This window comes from Rhinatrema bivittatum, chromosome 19 (assembly GCF_901001135.1).
Source record: "Rhinatrema bivittatum chromosome 19, aRhiBiv1.1, whole genome shotgun sequence".
Lineage (NCBI taxonomy): Eukaryota > Metazoa > Chordata > Amphibia > Gymnophiona > Rhinatrematidae > Rhinatrema > Rhinatrema bivittatum.
The window spans coordinates 16,266,086-16,286,459 of NC_042633.1; the positions used below are offsets into that span (position 1 = coordinate 16,266,086).

The 20,374-nt window shown below is 49.2% G+C and overlaps 1 protein-coding gene across 1 annotated transcript in view; it reads left to right on the plus strand.

Annotated features, from left to right (window-relative positions):
- LOC115080267 (zinc finger protein 845-like) overlaps window positions 1-20,374 on the plus strand; it is a 177,384-nt gene that overhangs the window by 5,876 nt on the left and 151,134 nt on the right. The window contains exons 7-8 of the mRNA XM_029584421.1: window positions 17,576-17,689; window positions 17,848-17,961. Coding sequence (XP_029440281.1) covers window positions 17,576-17,689; window positions 17,848-17,961 — 228 coding nt within the window. The remainder of the gene's footprint in view (window positions 1-17,575; window positions 17,690-17,847; window positions 17,962-20,374) is intronic.

Here is a 20,374-nt window from a genome sequence, read left to right on the forward strand (position 1 = left end):
GTGGCAGAGTTTTTGGTGAGTGACTGCAGTCAGAGTGAAGGGAATCAGAGCAGAGACTGGAGGTGAGGATGAGAGGCACAGAACCAGCAGGATGAGGTCAGACGTGGTCTGTTCCCCCTCAGTTCATGGGGTGTTGCCCACCTGTACCTGTCTGCAAGTGTTATTATTTGTGATAATTGTGGGTGGATCCTTGGGCCGGTGGCAGATGACCACGCCCATGGGGGGAGGTCCCGAGAGGGACCACCGGTCAGGCTCAGAGGATGGAGACAGACACACAGTAGTTCTTTTATTAAACAGTATAGTGAACCACCAGAGGTGGCAGTAGTGAGCTGGAAGAGCCCGGCTGGGCTGTAGTCCCTCAGGCACTGGAACAGCGATCCCAGGATGGCAGAGCTGTAGAGAAACTGAGATAGTGAGTAGGCAGAGTATGCAGAGTTCAGGAACAGAACCTCGATGGTAACACTCACACAATAGTCCCTTGGAACAGCCCCGGAGCTGGAATGAAGTAGGCCCTCGAGGAGCGAGTCCCTGGTTCCAGGGAAAGCTCTGAGAGAGCGATGGTAACTCACTGGTGTTGTAGGCAGCGGTGACTTCCTGGCAGAAGTAGTATTCGGTAGCAGGTCCAGGAACGTGGGCCCTCGAGGAGCGAGTACCGGTTCCAGACTGCGACCTGAAAAGCAAGAGAGAGAGCGAGGCCCCCGAGGAGCAGGTACCCCTGGTAAAGTCCGAGGAGGCAGAGTAGCAAGGTATGCGGAGAGCGAATCCCATCCGCAGCTAACTTGATTAGCTAGCAAAACGAGAGACCTTAAGTATCCGGTGAAGATGAAGTCATCTCAGGGGGACGCCCCTGAGGTTCGCGCCACAGCTGGTACTTGAGTCGGGGCTGCACGCGCGCCCTTAGGCTTCAGGAGAACATGGCGGAAGGGAAACAGTGCAGAGACTGGAGGTGAGGATGAGAGGCACAGAACCAGCAGGATGAGGTCAGACGTGGTCTGTTCCCCTCTGTTCATGTGCTGTTGCCCACCTGTACCTGTCTACAAGCAGCACCAGGCTCTATTATATATGATAGGGATCCACAGCCACCCTAATGCCGTTCAGTGATTAGATGGAGCTATCTCCCTATATACGTCCCCCTCCATTGCTGTAAACTTAATGATCATACTCTCACTTTTATCCACCAGAAGATGGATTCAGGAATAATAGTGAGAGGCAGAGAATGTGTGATGGGCAGCAGACGGAGGAATGGAAAGAGAGCGACCCCTCCAGAGGCAGCCCAGGACCTTCAGCTGAGTATCCAGGAGGTATCAGTAGAGTAACATCACCCAGGGGGAAAGAAGTAGTCCAAAAAGGAGAGAGTCCATATGCATGTTCTGAACGAGGGAGAAATTTCATCCTCTGCCCAAATCATGAGGAAACTCAGAGACTGAGTGAAGAAGAGATACCATTTCAAATTGCTGACACTTCAGCAAACTTCACCACAAACTTACAATCTGTTGACCAGCAAGAAATTATTGAATGTGGGAACAAGTTCCCTGAGAGAACAAGTCACACATCTATCCAACAATATCACAGAAAGTAAAAAATATTTACAAGTACTGAAGAGGAGAAAAGAACTGCTACAAATACAAAACTTTCAGCACATGGAAAAATTCAGCTAAAAAATTAACCAGTAACGTGCACTCGGTGTGAAAAATACTTTTTCTTCCGAGCTGAGCTGGAGCAACATGTAAAAGTTCACTCGGGGGAAAGACCATTTAGGTGCCCTGAATGGCAGGAGAGGTTTACTAAGAAGTCAGACCCAAGAGAGAATGAAAACATTCACAGCCAAGACAAACATTTAAAGTGTTCTGAATGTGAGAAACATTTCAGATATAGATCCTGGCTTACAGTTCATCAGAGAAGTCACAAAGGAGAGAATTAATTTACGTGTTCTGAACAGGATAAATGTTTCCCTCAGCAATCTAATCTTACAAATCAAAAAAGAGTTCTAACAGGGGAGAAACGATTTAAATGTTCTGAATGTGACAAATGTTTCATTCAGAAATCTTATCTTGAAAAGCACAGCAGAATGCACACTGGTGAGAAACCATTTAAATGTTCCGTTTGTAATAAATGTTTTAGTTTTAAAAAATCTTTGAGACAACACACAAGAATCTACACTGGAGAAAAACCATTTAAGTGTTCTGAATGTGAGAAATGTTTTGCTCAAATAGCTAGTCTTGATTGCCACAAAAGAGTTCATAGAAGTGAGAAACTTTTAAATGTTCTGTTTGTAATAAATGTTTTAGTTTTAAAAAATCTTGGAGACAGCGCACACAAATTCATACTGGTGAGAAACCATTTAAGTGTTCTGAATGTGGTAAATGTTTCAGTCTGAAATGTGTTTTAAGTAGACATGAAAGAATTCATGAGCGAGAAACCAATTAAATGTTCTGAATGTGACAAATGTTTCTTATTGATACTTAATCTTAAAAAAACACACACAAATCCACATTGGCAACATACCATTTGAATGTTTTCACTGTGGTGAATGTTTTTCTCTTAAATCTAATCTTAATAACCACAAACAATTTCATACGGCTGAGAAACCATTTAATTGTTCTGATGAGAGAAATGTTTTATTCAAAGATTTTCCTTACTACTACACAAAAGAATCCATATAGATGAGAAACTAGTTAAATGTTCTGAATGTGACAAATGTTTCACTCATCCGTCTAGTCTTAAAAGCCACAAAAAAGTTCACACTGATGAGAAACTATTTATCTGTTTTGTCTGTGGTAAATGTTTCAGTCGTATATGTGCTGTAAGGAAGCTTGAAAGTATCCACAGTGGCCTGATTTAGAGGAATTTCCAAGCACACCCTGATATGTTATCTGTGAAAATGACACCTGATGAACTTTAGGAGGAGTCTCTTTGGCACAATGACAAGGGCATTAACTGTAAATTTGAGAGACTGAGATCATGCCTAACCTAACCTGCTTTATGAATGATGTTGAGTCTTGTGAAGATATGCACAAAATAAACCCATTTAGAGAAACTGCCCCATGCAACAGCATGAAATGAGCCACATGAAATGGAAAACATATAAATGGGCTACATAGTCACACAATAATGACGGTAGAAATGGACCAAATGGTCCATCCAGTCTGCCCAGCAAGCTTCTTATGGTACTATTTGCTGTGCCATGCAGCTTAGCCCCAAGTTTCTTTTAAGGGTAGCAACTGCTGCTCCGTGCAGTTATCCCCAAGCCTTAGGATAACCCATAAAATATTTACTGCTAGCATTTTCACTGAGGGAGGAGCCTTCTTGAAAATTCAGACAGCGCTGCTGGACGAGCTTTGCTTATGGACTTGGCTATAGAGCAGTCCTGTATTACTTCTCTTATGTCTGCATGTCAGTACCCCAGATACTAAAAGTCAGGGCTCGTGTCGATTGTCTGAATCCCATTTCACTTTCCTGCCCCTCCCCCCCCCCCCCCCCCACATCAAAGCATAGAGCAAGTTGCAGTTAAATGAATTACATCAAGGTTTATTGGTTAAGGGTAGTAATTGCTGCTCCTTTTAGGTTATCCCCATGGTTATCAGTTCCCCAGAACATAAAAGTCGGGGCCTTTGGTTGCGATCTGAATCCCATTCCCCCTTTTCCTTGCCTTTGAAGCAGAGAGCAATGTTGAAGTTGCATCCAAAGCATCAAGGCTTATTGGTTAAGGGTAGTCATCGCCACACCAGCAAGTTACCCCCATGCACTCTTTTCCTCACTTCCATCCTCGAGCCTTTAGGGACCCGCAGTGCTTATCCCTTGCCCCTCTGAAATCTTTCACTGTTTCTGTCTTCACCACCTCCTCCGGAAGGGCATTCCAGGCCTCCACCACCCTCTCCGTGAAGAAATATTTCCTGACATTGGTTATGAGTCTTCCTCCCTGGAGTTTCACTACGTGACCCCTAGTTCTACTGATTTCTTTCCAAAGTGAAAAGTTTGTCGATTGTCTAACTGAAGTTAGACTGTTTGTATTTCCCAACCCTCCCACCCCTCGCCCACCCACCCCTAGCTCATCCCTTAATTTATAGGCAGGTGCCACGTTCACAAAAAAAAAAAATCAACAAAAACTTTATTGAGAATTCAATCAGACCCCGGTAGGCCACTACCAGACACATAGTGAATTCACTAATACATTTAAAGGACGTTAGACACATTCCTACTCCCATAGCAACCTAAAACTTAACTAGGAACTGATCAAAATTGAGATGAAGGCAGCAGTCCAGCAGCAAGAGGGGGGGCTTCCCAGTCTTTGCATCGAGTGTCACATGTATGATTTTTTACCCACCGGTGAGAAGTTGTATATGTGCATGCGATGCACATATACAACTCAGAGAACTCACATATACGGACTCAGAGAACGAGTCCGATCTTTGGAGGCTAGAGTGGCAGACCTGGAGGAGCTGAGGCAGACAGAGAGGTATATAGATGAGACCTTCAGGGACATAGTAGTCAAGTCCCAACTTCAGACTGGCAGCCCTGGTGCTGCCTTGGAGGAAGAAGGTCTCATGATTGGAGAGCATCAACCTGGTGCAGCAGGAAAGAATCCTGTAGCAAGGACCTGCTCTCCAGGTGATGCATTGTCCTTTCGCACTGAGGATATCTCCCCAAGGCCTACTGCCCAGGAGGGAAGGGTTAGGTCGGCCGTCATAGTTGGTGATTCGATTATTAGGAATGTAGATAGCTGGGTGGCTGGTGGGTGTGAGGATTGCCTGGTAACATGCCTACCTGGTGCGAAGGTGGCGGACCTCACGCGTCACCTAGATAGGATTTTAGACAGTGCTGGGGAGGAGCCGGCTGTTGTAGTACATGTGGGCACCAACGACATAGGAAAATGTGGGAGGGAGGTTCTGGAAGCCAAATTTAGGCTCTTAGGTAGAAAGCTTAAATCCAGAACCTCCAGGGTAGCATTCTCTGAAATGCTCCCTGTTCCACGCGCAGGTCCCCAGAGGCAGGCAGAGCTCCTGAGTCTCAATGCGTGGATGAGACGATGGTGCAAGGAAGAGGGATTCAGTTTTGTTAGGAACTGGGGAACCTTTTGGGGAAGGGGGAGTCTCTTCCGAAGGGATGGGCTCCACCTTAACCAGGGTGGAACCAGACTGCTGGCGCTAACCTTTAAAAAGGAGATGGAGCAGCTTTTAAACTAGAACAAAGGGGAAAGCCGACAGTCACTCAGCAGTGCATGGTTCGGAGAGAGGTATCTTTAAAGGATACTAATGATGCATTAGAATTAGGGCATCCCGACAGTGAGGTTCCAATAATAAGAAAAGCAGTCCAAGTGCCTGTAACTAAAAACTCACCTGAGCTAAAAAATTCTAACTTATCCCTATCAATTAAAAAGCAGAATGAAAATACAAACAAAAAACAAACTTTGAAATGTTTGTATGCTAATGCCAGAAGTCTAAGAAGTAAGATGGGAGAATTAGAAAGTATAGCAGTGAATGATGACAGAGACTTAATTGGCATCTCAGAGACATGGTGGAAAGAGGATAACCAATGGGACAGTGCTATACCGGGATACAAATTATATCGCAATGACAGAGAGGAGCACTCGGGAGGAGGTGTGGCGCTTTTATGTCCGGGATGGCATAGAGTCCAACAGGATAAACAATAAACATCCTGCATGAGACTAAATACAAAATTGAATCTTTATGGGTAGAAATCCCTTCTGTGTCGGGGAAGACTATAGTGATAGGGGTATACTACCGTCCACCTGGTCAAGATGGTGAGACGGACAGTGAAATGCTAAGAGAAATTAGGGAAGCTAACCAAATTGGTAGTGCAGTAATAATGGGAGACTTCAATTACCCATATATTGACTGGGTAAATGTATCATCGGGTCACGCTAGAGAGATAACTTTCCTGGATGGAATAAATGATAGCTTTATGGAGCAATTGGTTCAGGAACCGACGAGAGAGGGAGCAATTTTAGATCTAATTCTCAGTGGAGCACAGGACTTGGTGAAAGAGGTAAAGGTGGTGGGGCCGCTTGGCAATAGTGATCATAATATGATCAAATTTGATTTAATGACTGGAAGAGGAACAGTGTGCAAATCCAAGGCTCTCGTGCTAAACTTTCAAAAGGGAAACTTTGATAAAATGAGAAAAATTGTTAGAAAAAAACTGAAAGGAGCAGCTACAAAAGTAAAAAATGTCCAAGAGGCGTTGTCAATGTTAAAAAATACCATTCTAGAAGCACAATCCAGATGTATAGCACACATTAAGAAAGGTGGAAAGAAGGCAAAACGATTACCGGCATGGTTAAAAGGGGAGGTGAAAGAAGCTATTTTAGCCAAAAGATCTTCATTCAAAAATTGGAAGAAGGATCCAACAGAAGAAAATAGGATAAAGCATAAATATTGGCAAGTTAAATGTAAGACATTGATAAGACAGGTTAAGAGAGAATTTGAAAAGAAGTTGGCTGTAGAGGCAAAAACTCACAGTAAAAACTTTTTAAAATATATCCGAAGCAGAAAGCCTGTGAGGGAGTCAGTTGGACCGTTAGATGATCGAGGGGTTAAAGGGGCACTTAGAGAAGATAAGGCCATCGCGGAAAGATTAAATGATTTCTTTGCTTCGGTGTTTACTGAAGAGGATGTTGGGGAGGTACCCGTAATGGAGAAGGTTTTCATGGGTAATGATTCAGATGGACTGAATCAAATCACGGTGAACCTAGAAGATGTGGTAGGCTTGATTGACAAACTGAAGAGTAGTAAATCACCCGGACCGGATGGTATACACCCCAGAGTTCTGAAGGAACTAAAAAATGAAATTTCAGACCTATTAGTAAAAATTTGTAACTTATCATTAAAATCATCCATTGTACCTGAAGACTGGAGGATAGCAAATGTAACCCCAATATTTAAAAAGGGCTCCAGGGGTGATCCGGGAAACTACAGACCAGTTAGCCTAACTTCAGTGCCAGGAAAAATAGTGGAAAGTGTTCTAAACATCAAAATCACAGAACATATAGAAAGACATGGTTTAATGGAACAAACTCAGCATGGCTTTACCCAGGGCAAGTCTTGCCTCACAAATTTGCTTCACTTTTTTGAAGGAGTTAATAAACATGTGGATAAAGGTGAACCGGTAGATATAGTATACTTGGATTTTCAGAAGGCGTTTGACAAAGTTCCTCATGAGAGGCTTCTGGGAAAAGTAAAAAGTCATGGGATAGGTGGCGATGTCCTTTCGTGGATTGCAAACTGGCTAAAAGACAGGAAACAGAGAGTAGGATTAAATGGACAATTTTCTCAGTGGAAGGGAGTGGACAGTGGAGTGCCTCAGGGATCTGTATTGGGACCCTTATTTTTCAATATATTTATAAATGATCTGGAAAGAAATACGATGAGTGAGATAATCAAATTTGCAGATGACACAAAATTGTTCAGAGTAGTTAAATCACAAGCGGATTGTGATAAATTGCAGGAAGACCTTGTGAGACTGGAAAATTGGGCATCCAAATGGCAGATGAAATTTAATGTGGATAAGTGCAAGGTGATGCATATAGGGAAAAATAACCCATGCTATAATTACACAATGATAGGTTCCATATTAGGTGCTACAACCCAAGAAAGAGATCTAGGCGTCATAGTGGATAAAAGAAAATTATTCCTTACCTGCTAATTTTCGTTCCTGTAGTACCAAGGATCAGTCCAGACGGTGGGTTATGTCCCCCGTCCAGCAGATGGAGTCAGAACAGATTTCGAGGGACGTCACCAGTAAGAGCCAGTGCTCCCTCTGCTGGAGCTCAGTACCACGTATAGCAAAGCCCAAAGACCCAAGAGGATTTGAATCAAGTTACTCAAACATACCTGAAACCCAGGCACTAACCATAGATAACAATAATAAACCGCCAACGAGCGGAAAGGCACCCAACTTGTAGGGAGCTGTGAAACAGAGATAAGAAACAAAGACTGAATATATCGACAGTAAGCAGACCCGAGCAGAAGCAAAAGATCCCAAGGTGGTGGGCGTCTGGACTGATCCTTGGTACTACAGGAACGAAAATTAGCAGGTAAGGAATAATTTTCTTTTCCCTGTACGTACCAGGATCAGTCCAGACGGTGGGATGTACCAAAGCTTCCCTAAATCAGGTGGGCCCCTGAAAGCCCTGCTCGGAGAACCTGGCCACCAAAATGTCCCATGGAGGACGACGCCAGGTGTAGTCGATAATGTCTGGAAAAAGTATGCAGCAACTTCCACGTCGCTGCTCGGCATATCTCCTGAGAAGAGACAGAGCGAGTTTCCGCCCACGACGCAGCTTGTGAGCGGGTCGAGTGAGCGATAACTCCGCTAAGCGGAGTTCGGCCTGCTCCAATGTAGGATACCGAGATAGCTTCTTTAAGCCAACGAGAAATCGTCGTCTTCGAGGCCTGGAACCCCTTCTTCGGACCCGACCAGAGGACGAAGAGATGATCGGAGAGCCGGAAGTCGTTGGTCACTTCCAGATAGTGACGCAATGTGCGTTTGACATCCAAAAGACGAAGAGACCTAGGCTCGCTGGGTCCAAAGGACGGCAGTTCCACCGTCTGATTCAAGTGAAAAGACGAGACTACCTTCGGAAGAAACGAAGGCACAGTGCGCAGGGAGACCTCGTACATAAGCAACCGAAGTAGAAGACTTCCGGGCCCACAGCATAGTAGAAACTACCGCCTCCGGGTAGCCCCTGCGTCGAAGGCGGCGCCGTTCAAAAGCCATGCCGCAAGACAAAAGAGTTCGGCCTGGTCGAAATATACTGGACCCTGGTGTAGTAGACGAGGAAGATGACCGAGCCGAAGCGGTCCGTCCACCGCCAACTGGAGGAGGTCCGCAAACCAAGGCCTGCGCAGCCACTCCGGAGCGACGAGGACCACAGGCCCTTGATGATTTTCTATCCTGCGGAGAGTTTTGCCCACCAGGGGCCACGGCGGAAAGACGTAGAGCAGCTGATGAGCCGGCCATGGGAGGGCAAGGGCATCCACCCCCTCCGCGCCGCGTTCCCTCCGGCGACTGAAGAACCGAGGTGCCTTGGCATTGGCGGCCGTAGCCATCAAATCGACGTGCGGGGCACCCCACCGCTGAATCACTAACCGCATCGCCGCGTCGGAGAGCGCCCATTCGCCGGGATCCAGTTGTTGTCGACTGAGAAAGTCCGCCTGAATATTGTCTACCCCGGCGATGTGCGAAGCCGCGAGCCTGACGAGATGCTGTTCCGCCCATGCCATTAGGAGGGTCGACTCGAGGGAGACATGTTTGCTTCTTGTGCCTCCATGTCGATTGATATAGGCCACCGTGGTGGCGTTGTCGGAGAGGATCCGCACTTCTTTGTTCTGAACCAGGGGGAGGAACCGTTGTAGCACCAGCCGCACCACCCTGGTCTCCAGCCGGTTGATCGGCCACTTCGCTTCCGTTGGGGACCACGTCCCCTGCGTTGCGCTCCGGTCGCAGACGGCGCCCCAGCCCATGAGGCTGGCATCGGTGGTGACTACCACCCAATCGGGCACCTCGAGGGAGACTCCCTGAGCCAGATTCGCCGGGACCAGCCACCAGTCCAGACTGGCCCTGGCGACCTGAGGGAGAGGAAGGATCACCTGATAATCCTGAGACACCGGCTTCCACCTGGAGAGAAGGGACGCCTGCAGAGGGCGCAGATGCGCAAAAGCCCAGGGCACCATATCGATGGTGGACGCCATCACCCCCAGCAACTGTAGGTAATCCCAGGAGGTGGGCTCCAGTAAAGCTGAAAAACGACAGACATGCTCCCCCAACGACTGAGCCTTGTCCAGGCGCAAGAACACCTTGCCCTGCAGCGTGTTGAAGCTGGCACCCAGGAAGTCCAGTCGCTGAGAAGGAACCAGAGAACTTTTGGAGAAGTTCACAACCCATCCCAGGGATTGTAGAACCTGGACCACCCAGGCTACCGATTCTTGTTCGTGGGCGAAGGACTTCGCTCGAATCAGCCAATCGTCCAGATAGGGGTGGACTAATATTCCGTCCCTGCGTAGGGCCGCTGCCACGACCACCATGATCTTCGTGAAGGTCCGTGGTGCCGTCGCCAAGCCGAACGGGAGAGCCGTGAATTGGAAGTGTCGATCCAGGATCTTGAAGCGGAGATAACGACGATGCGCCCGCAGGATGGGAATATGCAAGTAGGCCTCCGTCAAGTCCAGAGAGGCCAGGAACTCCCCCCCGGTGAACTGCCGCGATCACCGATCGGAGGGTCTCCATGCGGAACCGGCTGACTCGCAGAGATTTGTGACTTCCTTCAGATCGAGGATGGGCCATGAGGAACCGTCTTTTTTCGGTACAACGAAGTAGATGGAATAATGACCCAAGCCCACCTCTCCGAAGGTGGGCTTGGGTCATTATTCCATCTACTCGGCTGCAGAGCATAGGAGCAATGGCTCCTATGCTCTGCAGCCGATCCAGAGTCTGTTGTACCGCCGCTCTCTTGAGATCTGAGCCGCAGGGGGAGAAGATGAACCGGTCCCTGGGAGGACGGACAAACTCCAATGCGTAGCCGTCTCTTATAGTGTCCAGGACCCACTGGTCTGCGGATATCCTCACCTACTCCTCGTAGAATTCCGCTAGTCGACCCCCTATTCTGGGAGTGGAGGAGTGGGCGCACCTGGCATCATTGGGATGACTTAGGCGGGGGATTGCCCTGCCCAGAGCCGTCACGGGCGGGTCGCCGCCCCCGAAAGGACCGGGACCAAGGCTGGGGTCTGGAGGAGACAGCGCGGGCCCCCGGCTGCCTATAGGATCTATAGCGCCTCTGCGCTCTGGATCTGGTCCGGGTAGCAGCGAACGCCCTGGAGGGACGATATCTGTCTTCAGGAAGCCTGTGAACCGCATTCTCCCCTAGCGATTTGATGAGCTGGTCCAAGTCATCTCCAAAAAGGAACTTGCCTCGGAAAGGCAAAGAACCCAAACTTGACTTAGAAGAGGCATCAGCCGCCCAGTTGCGGAGCCAAAGGAGCCGCCTGGCCGCCACCACCGAGACCATGGACCGTGCTTGGACTCGGAACAGGTCATAGAGGGCATCAGCCCCATAGGCTATGGCAGCCTCCAAGCGGTCAGCCTGAGCGGCTTCGTCCGGGGGTAGCGATTGTGAAGTGAGCAGTTGTTGGACCCATCGGAGACTGGCCCGCTGAGCCAGCGAGGTACACATCACCGCCCGCATGCCCAAGGCAGACACTTCAAACACCCGCTTTAAAAAGACTTCCAACTTGCAGTCCTGGGTGTCCCGGAGCGCCGTACCACCGGTGACTGGAATCGTCGTCCTCTTGGTGACCACCGAAACGGCCGAATCTACCTTGGGAACCTTGATAAGGTCCAAGAAATCTTCCGGCAGCGGATACAACTTTTCCATGGCCCGAGAGACCTTTAACGAGGCTTCAGGAGCATCCCACTCCCTGGTGAGGAGCTGCAGGAACGACTCATGGATGGGAAAAGCCCGAGGCCTAGGGCGAAGCGCTGCGAGGACCGGATCCCCTTTCCTGGCCGATGTGGTGACTGCGGGCGCCACCGGAAGCGGTGGATCCGGGGGAGGGTCGAGATCCAGTTCCAGGAGGATCTGTTGAATCAGGTCATTCAGTTCATCCTTTTGGAAAATACGAAGCGCCAGCGGATCGTCCCCCTCGGGAGGTAACTCCGACAGCGCAGGGTCCAGAGGATCAGGGGAAGTCCTCCCCTCTGGCGAGATCGCTCCCGAGGTGCCCTGTGCAACCCGAGGCCGAGGGAGCGGACCCTGGGCCCCTGAAACCGGCCCCACAAGGTTGGGGGGCGCACCAGGGGGGGCCAAGGAGACCCGAGGGGTCTTGGCCGGTGGGGGCGCAGGGGGAGGGGAGGGACCCCCGGGGACCCCCAGCCCCTGCAGATACGCGCTGTGCATGAGGAGTATAAATTCCGGCGAAAAACGCGGGAAGCTGGGAGGGGGGCCCGAGGAGGAAACATCCGGCGTCTCAGGAACTGGAAAGCCCCCCTCCGGGGATAAATTCGCAGGAGAAACCTCCCGAAAATCCCTCCGCTCCAAAACCTCCTCTGCCACAGCAACGTGCTGTGCCAGCAACATGGCCACCGTTCCCGCCAATGGCGGCGACGTGGCCGGCCCGCGCCGCCCTTGCCGGGGGGAGGGGAGGCCCGAAAAAGAACCGAGCGGCTGCGAGGTGCCTTCTCCACCCGGGAGACACCTCGCACAGATCCCCTCCCGCGAGATCCGGGACCCTGGCTCGCCGCAGGTCGCGCATCGGGACGGCTGCGGCATGACCAAAGCTGGGGAAATCAAAGAAAAAAAAGGGCTCGGGGGGGGGGGGGGGGCCTGACGGCACTACGAGGTGCCGCGGGGGGGGGGGGGGGGGGGGGGCGGAGGGCCTGCACAACCCGCCTCACGAAATCCCAGCAGCTGCGATAAAAAAACCCCGGCGGCCAAAAAGCCGCGAAAAACAGGCCTCTGAGCCGCGGGATCGATTTCCACCACGTGGCGTAACCAGGACCCCCGGCCGCCACGGGACTCCAAAGAGCTGCGGGAAGGAAGAAAAAAACCTGAAAAAGAACCACAACAGAGACAAAAAACCCCCAAAACTTACCACACGCGATGAAGCAAGCTGAAGCAGAGAAGGCAGAAAGCAAGACACGCCTCCAAAGCTGGGGCACAAATATTTTTTTTTTTTTTTTTTTTTTTACAAAACTTTAACTTTATTCAAAAGCAATACTAAGACCATACAAATAGGTGACAGGAAAAGAGAGAAAGAAAGAAGAAAACCTGAAAACCCTGTCAGTGTGGGGGAGCCGAGATCCCCCCAACTCTCATCTGCTGGAGTCAGAAAGATACTGAGCTCCAGCAGAGGGAGCACTGGCTCTTACTGGTGACGTCCCTCGAAATCTGTTCTGACTCCATCTGCTGGACGGGGGACATAACCCACCGTCTGGACTGATCCTGGTACGTACAGGGAACACATTGAAATCGTCAGTTCAGTGTGCTGCGGCAGTCAAAAAAGCAAACAGAATGTTGGGAATTATTAGAAAGGGAATGGTGAATAAAACGGAAAATGTCATAATGCCTCTGTATCGCTCCATGGTGAGACCGCACCTTGAATACTGTGTACAATTCTGGTCGCCGCATCTCAAAAAAGATATAATTGCGATGGAGAAGGTACAGAGAAGGGCTACCAAAATAAGGGGAATGGAACTACTTCCCTATGAGGAAAGACTAAAGAGGTTAGGACTTTTCAGCTTGGAGAAGAGACGACTGAGGGGGGATATGATAGAGGTGTTTAAAATCATGAGAGGTCTAGAACGGGTAGATGTGAATCGGTTATTTACTCTTTCGGATAGTAGAAAGACTAGGGGGCACTCAATGAAGTTAGCATGGGGCACATTTAAAACTAATCGGAGAAAGTTATTTTTACTCAACGCACAATTAAACTCTGGAATTTGTTGCCAGAGGATGTGGTTAGTGCAGTTAGTATAGCTGTGTTTAAAAAAGAATTGGATAAGTTCTTGGAGGAGAAGTCCATTACCTGCTATTAAGTTCACTCAAAGAATAGCCACTGCCATTAGCAATGGTAACATGGAATAGACTTAGTTTTTGGGTACTGCCAGGTTCTTATGGCCTGGATTGGCCACTGTTGGAAACAGGATGCTGGCTTGATGGACCCTTGGTCTGACCCAGTATGTCATTTTCTTATGTTCTTATGCATCATTAAAACCTCTCAAGTATCTGAAGCTCTGTATCCTATCTCCCTGCTCCTCCTCTCCTCCAGGTTTATACATATTTAGATCCCTCAGCCTCTCCTCATAGGTCTTCTCATACAGGTCCCTCACCAATTTGGTCTCCCTTTTCTGGACTGCCTCCATCCTGTCTCTGTCTCCTCTGAGATGAGGTCTCCAGAACTGAACACAGTACTCCAGGTGAGGCCTCACTAAGGCCCTGTACAAGGGGAATATCACTTCCTTTTTCTTACTGGTTATTCCTCTCTCTGTGCAGCCCAGTTCGGCTCTTCTTGGTTGACTCTTGTAGTCATTAAATGGAGCATCTCTTGTCACTGTCCAGCAAGAGTCTGCAAGCATCGATGGGCTTCGTTTGCCCTGATACCATTTTTCCATTGCGGCAGTGTCCTGGTGCAGTCGCTCGCCATGCTCGTCGCTCGTTTCTCGCATTGGTAGAAAACATCTGGTTGAGCGTGCAGAAACCGTGTCTTTAGTGACGTTGCAGCCAAGGCGTTTGTATGCCTTGCAGAGGTTTTCCATCAACTCCTTGTAGTTCCCGCTAACTGGAAGCCTTTCCACGCCATCTTTTCCTTGCCACGCAATGCACGGTTGAATGCACATCTTGAAGAAGTTCACGAATTTGAGTGCCAGCAGACACCTTCCTTTATCTTAGCTTATCTTAACCTTGGACATTTTAGCACCGATGTTCTTGAAGGCTGCTTTAGTTTTCTCATGGCCTTGCTGTGCGCAAAACGCAAGCAATTTCCAACCCAGTCATAGACTTATTCCTAGATTCAAAGATGTATATTGGTCATTTCTGCTTTAATTCGAGATCCTTTCCCTTCTTAACTCCCTTCTCCTCCGCAGTTCCCAAGTCAAAGGTCGTATATACTGACCCAGTAGCGCCAATCCAACAATTTGAAGCCTCAGTTTTGCTCTTAGTGTCCCAGATTTCGGAAGCGTTTTGTCTGACCAGTGTTATTAACAAGGTATGTGGGAATAAATCTCTCCCATCATTAAAGGCAATATGTGTCATGAGAAAGCAGATAACATGCAATAATTAACACAAGTTTATCATGAATTATTCACTGTATCTCAACCAGTTTTACATAATATCCACGTAATCAGCAGATCCCAAGAGATGAGATAAATTATTACATAATGTAAATCTTAATATACATAACTACTCTATATCTCCCAATATAATTACCAACAAGATAAAACTCACATTCACTCCCACGCTTTCTTTCATATACCCATGTATACACACTAATTCATACAATAAAATAAAACAGATCATTAATACATCATTATATGCAATATAACTTATCATCAATATATGGAGTAGATGAGTGAACAAGCTCACATCTTTCAAATGAGGAATTTGAAAATAATATACTTAGTAGAATTATTCCCAAATGAGTCAACAACAGTGTGCTTTATACAGGCAAAGGAACCTTTGTGTCACCTATGGATAGGCTTCTTCAGGGGACAAAATTAGCAAGTTCATCTGTAACCAACATCCATGGATACAAATATTGCAAATCATAATTATTAGCTCAGCAATGCTTTTCCTGTTGAAGCTTTTCACAAGCTTTCAAGGACTACATTTCTTCACACTACTTCAGAAATACTGAGGATTACCCATCCTGTCATCACCTAGCTGCCAATAAACAGCCTCATATGGTTCTATGGCAACTTGGCTGCCCTACATAGGAACTTCAAAAGAACACTCCAGCCCAACCTGCTGGACAAAACACTTAACACCATCACCCTAGGTGTGAACAGAGACAATGGCTTCATGACTCACTACAACTATCTATGTTTCCTGTTCTTTCACACTTACCTCAGTTGTCAGTAGGCTGTACTAGAATGCTGTTAACCCTCTCTCCACACCATGTCCTGCCTTATCCAATGCCTTCTCTTCTTTCTGTATCCTCTTCACCCCCCATCCCTATATATTAGCCATTGCTTGTACTACACTTGATGCATCTGACAAAAGCTCATGCTTCAATAAATTAGAAATATTTGTCAATGTGTGGTTCACAATTTTGTGGGCATTCGCTCATATGCAACCTCTGCAGTCAGCGTTGCTTTCCCGCTGGAATCCATGGTCGGGGCAGTTTCACCTGGTGCTTCCTTTCGGGAGTTGGCCAGGTCCAGCCTCTCACGGTGACTTGTACGGGAGAAGTTGAGTCAAGGAGTGGACTTGGAGGTTCCGGACTGGAGAGCTGTTACCACAGACGCCAGTCTTTCTGGGTGGGGAGCAGGACCGGTCTGTTCAGGATCTGTGGTCGGCAGAGGAAGTGTTGTGGTCCATCAGCCACCTAGAAACGAGGGCAGTGAGAGGGGCATAGCAGGTGTTTCTGCCTCTGAGGGACAAGCCTGTGAGAGTCCTGTCAGACGATGCAACGATGGAGGCTCACATCAACCGACGGGATGGACCCAAGAGTCGGGCGGTAGCTCAGGCAGCCAGGAGTTGTCCCTCTGGGTGGAGCAGCATCTGGCGCTGTCAGCGGCTTCTCGCATAGCGAAAATGGACAATGTGCGAGTGGATTTCCTTGGCAGTCAGCAGTTGGAACCCGGAGAGTGGCAACTCTCAGAGGAGGCAATGACCTGGTTCAGACAATGGGGGAAACGTGGTTTGGGACATCCCTACTGTAATTTGGAAGGAGCTTGCCGTGAAATGCAGGGTGCCTAACAGTTTGGTGAGGCCTGGCACGGGGTGGGGCCTATCGGTGGCCGGATCCAGATCCCCTCGGATTCCTTCCTGTAATTGCAGGAGAGCCCGAGAGCTGAGGCGATGCCTGCAAACCACGTAGTCCTCTGGCGTGCCCAGCAAGGATGTCCGTGGAGGAAAGATGCGCTCCCTGTATCTACTGCGCGCCGGTCACCCTGTCGGGCCCACGCACTTCCCTAGGAGGGCTTGGAACTGGCCTGGCCTGTTCTTGAGGTTGTTGTGGTCCCAGTTGAACTTGTCCACGGCGAGTCTGCCGACGCATCCAGTATGCTGCAACAGTTACACTGGCCACGAGCATAATGGTTTGGGAAGGTAAACCTGGTGAAATAGGCGTTTTTTATTGGGCCGGGAAGTCCTGGTGGGTGTGGCCATTTTGATTTCTTGTTTTTATCGAGATAAATACTTTCTTCACCGTACCACAAAGAAAAAAAAGGCGTAGTTATTTCCCGTGTTAAATCCCGCGATAGTATGCGTTACCAATTCGCACGCCGCGCTAGCAGACTCCCATTTCCTCTGCCCAAACTCCTCCCACTGGAATACCGATTTTCACGTTTCATACGCATTTTGAGATGCGGTATTTGTCTCGCGTGATAAGGGCCCTAACGCGAAATGATAAATGACCCTGTTAGATTGTAAGCCCTCTGGGGATAGGGAAATACTACAGTACCTGCATGTAATCTGCGTCGAAGTGCCGAAAAGCAGAATTAAAAAAAATATGTAAATAAAGAGAACTCTTTCTCAGATGCTCCTAATAAGAAGCTGGGATGCCCCCTATCTAGGAAGGCTCCTGCTGGCAGAGAGCACTGGCACCTGCAATGCCTCCAGCTAGGAGGGTCAGGAATAGAAATGACTGCACCAGAAACCCTCCAAGGTTTAACCTTAATCAAGTGTCAGCCTCAACTGTCTCTACACTCACACTCTCACACTCACACTCTCTCACACTCTCTCTCTCTCTCTCACATTCTCTCTCTCATTCACACTCTCTCACACTCACACTCTCTCACTCTCTCACACTCACACATCCCTCCCTCACAGCAAGAAACAGATGAAAGCTCCCAGGGCTGGACAAAAAAAATTTAAATGCAATTTTGCTATCTTTATTGACAGGTTGTTCAATTCTTAATCCCGATGTTGTATTCAAGATTAAGAAGGAAGATGAGAAATATTTCCCTCAGCACTGGGAGCTGGAGGGGAAAGAAACCATGAAGGACCCCAGCATCAGTAAGTAAATGTTCTGGATTTAAAGGGCTTTGCATTTTCAGATCACAGGAGATGGGGCATTTAACATCAAACATTTGGAGACTTCAAATCCATTTCCTAATATAATATTAGCAGGCCCTGGGTGAATCCTCCTAGACTCGTTTGTTTTCTCATCCCAGGCCTTCCGATTGTAACGTCTGTGTTCTCAGTGAGCGTTAAACAAGAGGAAGATCTGCCCTTCCTGGATCCTCCTGAATCAGAGATGACTGAAGGGATTCCCCCTCCTGTAACAGGCAAGTATCAGATTCCTCCCGGGCGTCTGTACTGAGGTCAGGCGGTGCCAGTTAGGAATTCAGCACCGGGAGGGGAAGAGGCCCCCTCACTCTCTCTCTCATTATCTGTTTCCCTAATGTGACTGGGGGGCACCTGACAGGGTTCTGGGGCTGAGGGTGGTGCAGGAGATACACGGGGGAGCATGGCCAGTGAGCAGGGAGGGATTTAGGCAGACATTGAGTGCTGGTGCCAGGCCGCCCTTCCTGCTCCGGGGAATAGTTTGCAGTGCACGCTGCAGGAGATGCCATCAAATCATGGGGAACACAGCGTACACAAGTGAGTGCCCCTCCCAGCTCCCCCTCCCGCACTCAGTGAGATGAAATCACATTGGTACCGGCGCTCCAGCAAGCGCTGCGCTTACAGGACTGGGTGCAGAAACCGAATCTGGACAGGACAGTGGGGCCCATCCAGTCTGCCCAGTTTATCTCCTGTGGCCACAGATCCCAGTCCATGGATGCTCAGTGCTGACCGCTCCAGCCTTCTGGGAAGCCTGATCCAGTGATCCCAGTTCCCTGTACGTACCCGGATCAGTCCAGACACCTGGGTTGTGACTCCGCACCAGCAGATGGAGACAGAGCAAAACTTGTCGGGCTCCCTACATATAGTAAAGTGCCACCCACAGCCCCTCAGTCTTTCTCTGTCTCCAGCAGATGGGGCAGGTCCACCCACAGTCTCTGGGATCCCTGGGTAGGGGTTTTTTGTTCTTAGTTATTCAGGGATAGTTACAAAAAAAAAAAAAAAAAGATAATAAGAGAAGAGATTGGGAAGACATTTAAGAAGAAGGAAGAAAAGTCTCCCTGGTGCCTGTCTCCCAGGGGGGTGGGGAAGGTTCTGAGAGAACCATCCCCCCCTGGTTGAGGCCGCTGCGAGGGGTTGAGGACCCGGCCAAGGTAGGCAGCAGCGTCGGGGGTGACACCGGGGAGCCCGGTTCACTCACCCCCGCCGGAGCAGAAGATCAGGACCCGGGACAGCGGTACAGTTTGTAAAAAAAAAAAAAAAAAAATAGCCGGGACTTTGTTTTTTCAGCGGCGCCGTTTTTCTGTGCTTACTCGCTCGTTCTGCCTCGGTCTCGCTCGGGGGCTTCGCGGGAGGGGGCGATTCAGTTTATTTTTTTATTTGGCCTTCTTTCCCGTCGAAGGGCACCGTCGGGGCCGGGGGATGCCGCGAGGGACGGCCTGCCGCGCGTGTGGCTCGGCGCGCGTGCGACGGCGTTTGCTCCAATTGCGTCTCCGGTGGTGAGGGACCCTCGGAGGGCGGTCGGGGAAGTGGGCGACCATCAAGGATTTAACTCTGAAGACGGTTTTTCTGATCGCGATCGCGTCCGCGCGGTGAGTTTCGGAGCTCCAAGCTTTAACGTGCAGAGAACCGTTCTTGCGCATTTCCGATTCGGGGGTGTCTTTGAGAACGGTTCCATCCTTTCTGCCAAAGGTGGTGTCAGCCTTTCACCTGAATCAGTCTATTGAGCTTCCAGCCTTTGTGGGCGTAGACAAGGAGTCCAAGGACCTGAGAAAGCTTGACGTTCGTAGGGTGCTTCTCCGTTATCTAGAGGTCACGAATCCTTTTAGAGTCTCCGACCACCTTTTTGTGGTACATGCGGGATCACGGAGGGGCGCCGCGGCTTCCAGGGCCACTATTGCGCGTTGGCTTAAGGAGGCCATCGGTTCGGCGTATCTATTGAAGGGCAAGAGGGCCCCTCAGGGTCTCAGGGCTCATTCTACTCGGTCACACGCTACCTCTTGGGCGGAGGTTTCGCAGGTGTCCCCGCAGGAGATCTGCAGGGCAGCGACTTGGAAGTCGTTACATACGTTCACTAGACATTATCGCCTGGATGTTCAGACGGCGGATGCCGGGGGGTTTGGAGGGAGAGTGATCCGAGCGGGACTCTCTGCTTCCCACCCTCGGTAATTGGCTCTGGTACATCCCAGGTGTCTGGACTGATCCGGGTACGTACAGGGAAAGGAAAATTAGTTCTTGCCTGATAATTTTCGTTCGTGTAGTACCACGGATCAGTCCAGGCTCCCGCCCTTATATGTCTGATTTTGTGCTGAAGATACAGAGTCCGCTCGGTTGGATTCATTTTTGTTATTACTCATGTTGGAGTAGTACCGTTCTCCCCTGGTTCGGGCTGTTCTGTTCCAGTCGGGGGTTTTTGAATTGGCCTGCATTGAGGGTCGTTTACTTAGTAGTCGGGCAGTTCTTGCTTTGACATTGCGTAAGACTGAGGGGCTGTGGGTGGCACCTTACTATATGTAGGGAGCCCGACAGGTCTTGCTCTGTCTCCATCTGCTGGTGCGGAGTCACAACCCAGGTGTCTGGACTGATCCGTGGTACTACAGGAACGAAAATTATCAGGTAAGAAACTAATTTTCCTTT